This window comes from Porites lutea, chromosome 5, assembly GCF_958299795.1.
Source record: "Porites lutea chromosome 5, jaPorLute2.1, whole genome shotgun sequence".
Lineage (NCBI taxonomy): Eukaryota > Metazoa > Cnidaria > Anthozoa > Scleractinia > Poritidae > Porites > Porites lutea.
The window spans coordinates 18,347,747-18,350,203 of record NC_133205.1 but is presented as its reverse complement, the minus strand read 5'-3'; the positions used below and the strand labels follow the sequence as shown (position 1 = coordinate 18,350,203).

Here is a 2,457-nt window from a genome sequence, read left to right as displayed (position 1 = left end):
ACGTTCCTACCTTTTGGTAAATTTTGATAGAAATGTTAGCCCGTTCACTACTTAACAACGTTATAACTGAATTTTAAGCACTACATCTACTGATCCTCTTGAATTTCAATGCAATTTTGGTCATTATATTCCTGAGAGCCCCGGTATCGTGCTTGAATTTTAATATCTCGCACGTGGCCTATTGGAATTTAATACAAGTTACTTTTTGCGTACATCCAACCCACAATCACAGCAGTGTGAGGCAAGGCCCTTGATTTCAGCCAAAACTGTGTGCGCATGTGGTTATGCACGATTCGTTACGCCCTAAACGACAAAGGGCGACTGACTAGCGCTACTTTGACTTTGAATTAGAATATCGTGAGAATATTCTGAGTTGTTGAGTCCCAAGGATCGGAGAAGATATCGGAACACAAGACGCTTGATTATGGAAATACTCTGTGGAGTGGAGAGGAAGATAAAAGATGTTAGCGATCATTATACATGATAGGATGGAAGGGAGGGAGGGAGGGAAGGAGGGGTGGGTGGATATAACAACTTTCAACAACTCGTTTACCTCTTTTTGCTTACCTTGAAGCGGTCTTCTTGAGATGCCTCGTTTCTTGCCTGAAAGAAAGAGGGGAAATGTTTCAATGACGGCAATGATGATGATGACGAAGAAGATGACGGTGATGACATGCTGATGATAGTGATGAAAATAGTGATGAAGATAACGATGAGGGTGATGAGGATGAGGATGATGATTACGACAGAATGCATTACCGTACAAAGGCACTTGAAACAGCATTTGATGTCTGCCAGATTTAGAGGTGGAGGTAGGGACGAGCGGTCTTTAGCGATGTATTCCATCCACATCCTTGTGCGAGAAAACACGTACTCCTTATCGACGTTCCGCTAAATAATATAATTATAAAATGTGAACTTCGCGTCAAGTCTTTAAAGGAAGATTATTTTGGAAGACGTGCCAGGCGACAAGGAATGCAGAAAATACAAAATACAGAAAAAGCCAACTACACACAGATTAGAACTGAGGAATGATTTAGCGAGAAAAAGATTTTGCTTTAGAGTGTGGTTTTCAAATAAGTGAGAAACGATACGATAAATAGGTGTAGTCGTACTCCAGCCTTATTCATGTGCCATAACTACAACTACATGTTCTCAGTGAATAACTGAAAGGCGCTGAAAGCCACTTCAATATTACGGCATGTCGTACCACGTACGTTCTGTAAGTCAGAACCATATGTTTCCCACTCATACGAGAACCATTCTTACGAGAAGCCACATTTCAATGTTACGGCAGTACATGTTGCTTTACATGTAGGTCAGAACCGTTTGTTTCGCGCGCGTGAACACTTCAAATGACTTATATATACTTACCATGATGTTCTCGTAAGTGTGATTCATTGTGGCGACTAACATGTTAAACGCAACAATAAAAGCAGCAACAATAAACATGACGATATATGCCTCCTCCCATTTCTTAATGTAGGCATAGCGAGTATCTTTGATTTCACTCTCTTCCCTCTCGTCTGATCCCAACATTGCCCAAAGCAAGTTATCGTAGGTTCTCGTGTAGCTGAAAGAAAAAAAGACAAACGTTATGACAAAACCTGTAAAGACTGAATGGATTTGCATTTTTTTATTCTCTTCTGTGCTTCGAGGGTTTTTTCATGGGTTCTACAATTTTCCTCCCTTCAAAAAGTCAGTCAAATTCTAAATTTTCTCGAACGTCAAGGAAACTGCCTATTGGGGTTAAGAACTGAGAAGTACCAACGTAAGTGTCGTTATCCATCAAATTTGGTTTAAGTTACATGCTGGCCTTAATTTTAGCCGGGTATAATAATTACCCTACCTGGCTAGTGGGTGAGTCGCATTCTTTATACATGAATAGACATTTGATTGAATGAAGACTGGGTGCCTTGCCGTGACCGTGCTGTTTTCAGGATTAGTATTACCTTGTATCATTTAACGACCGCGTTCGTGCCGCGAGCTTTTCACAGTCACACCAAGACTGCTCTATATTAGCCGCCTACCTGGTTAGTAGGTGAGTTGCATTCTTGCCACTGTCCACGACGTAGTATGAATACATTTTCTCCAGTGCGGTCGCAAAAGTAATGTAAAGGAGCATCACAAAGATGATTGCAAAATATAAGACATCTTTCGTGATCATCATGTAGAGAGACAAATTCAAGGTGCCCAAAGTATGATGAGCCTAAGGAAAGAAGTACCAACAGTTTACTTTGTTATCGCCCCCACTATTCATCCACCCATCCATTTCTTTCTCGACTTTATTTTAAATCTGAGTTAATAATTTCCCTAACCTTTAGATAATGGGCCAGCCTGAAGAAACTAAGTAAAGATGCCAAGGAAAAAAAAACGTCATCCAATTGGTAGTCTTTATCTGATGGTTGCCATCCATCTAGATCATTCAATCGTGTTATCCACAGCGAAAACGCTGTA

General features: G+C 40.5%; 1 protein-coding gene across 1 annotated transcript in view; it reads right to left on the bottom strand.

Moving 5' to 3' along the window:
- Positions 1 to 303: 303 nt before the first annotated feature.
- LOC140938019 (short transient receptor potential channel 3-like) overlaps positions 304 to 2,457 on the bottom strand; it is a 4,571-nt gene continuing 2,417 nt past the window's right edge. Inside the window, exons 3-7 of the mRNA XM_073387569.1 lie at positions 2,319 to 2,457; positions 2,031 to 2,209; positions 1,375 to 1,573; positions 568 to 891; positions 304 to 435 (exon numbers count right to left, since the gene is read on the bottom strand). The exon at positions 2,319 to 2,457 is cut by the window's right edge and continues 157 nt beyond it. Coding sequence (XP_073243670.1) covers positions 304 to 435; positions 568 to 891; positions 1,375 to 1,573; positions 2,031 to 2,209; positions 2,319 to 2,457 — 973 coding nt within the window. The remainder of the gene's footprint in view (positions 436 to 567; positions 892 to 1,374; positions 1,574 to 2,030; positions 2,210 to 2,318) is intronic.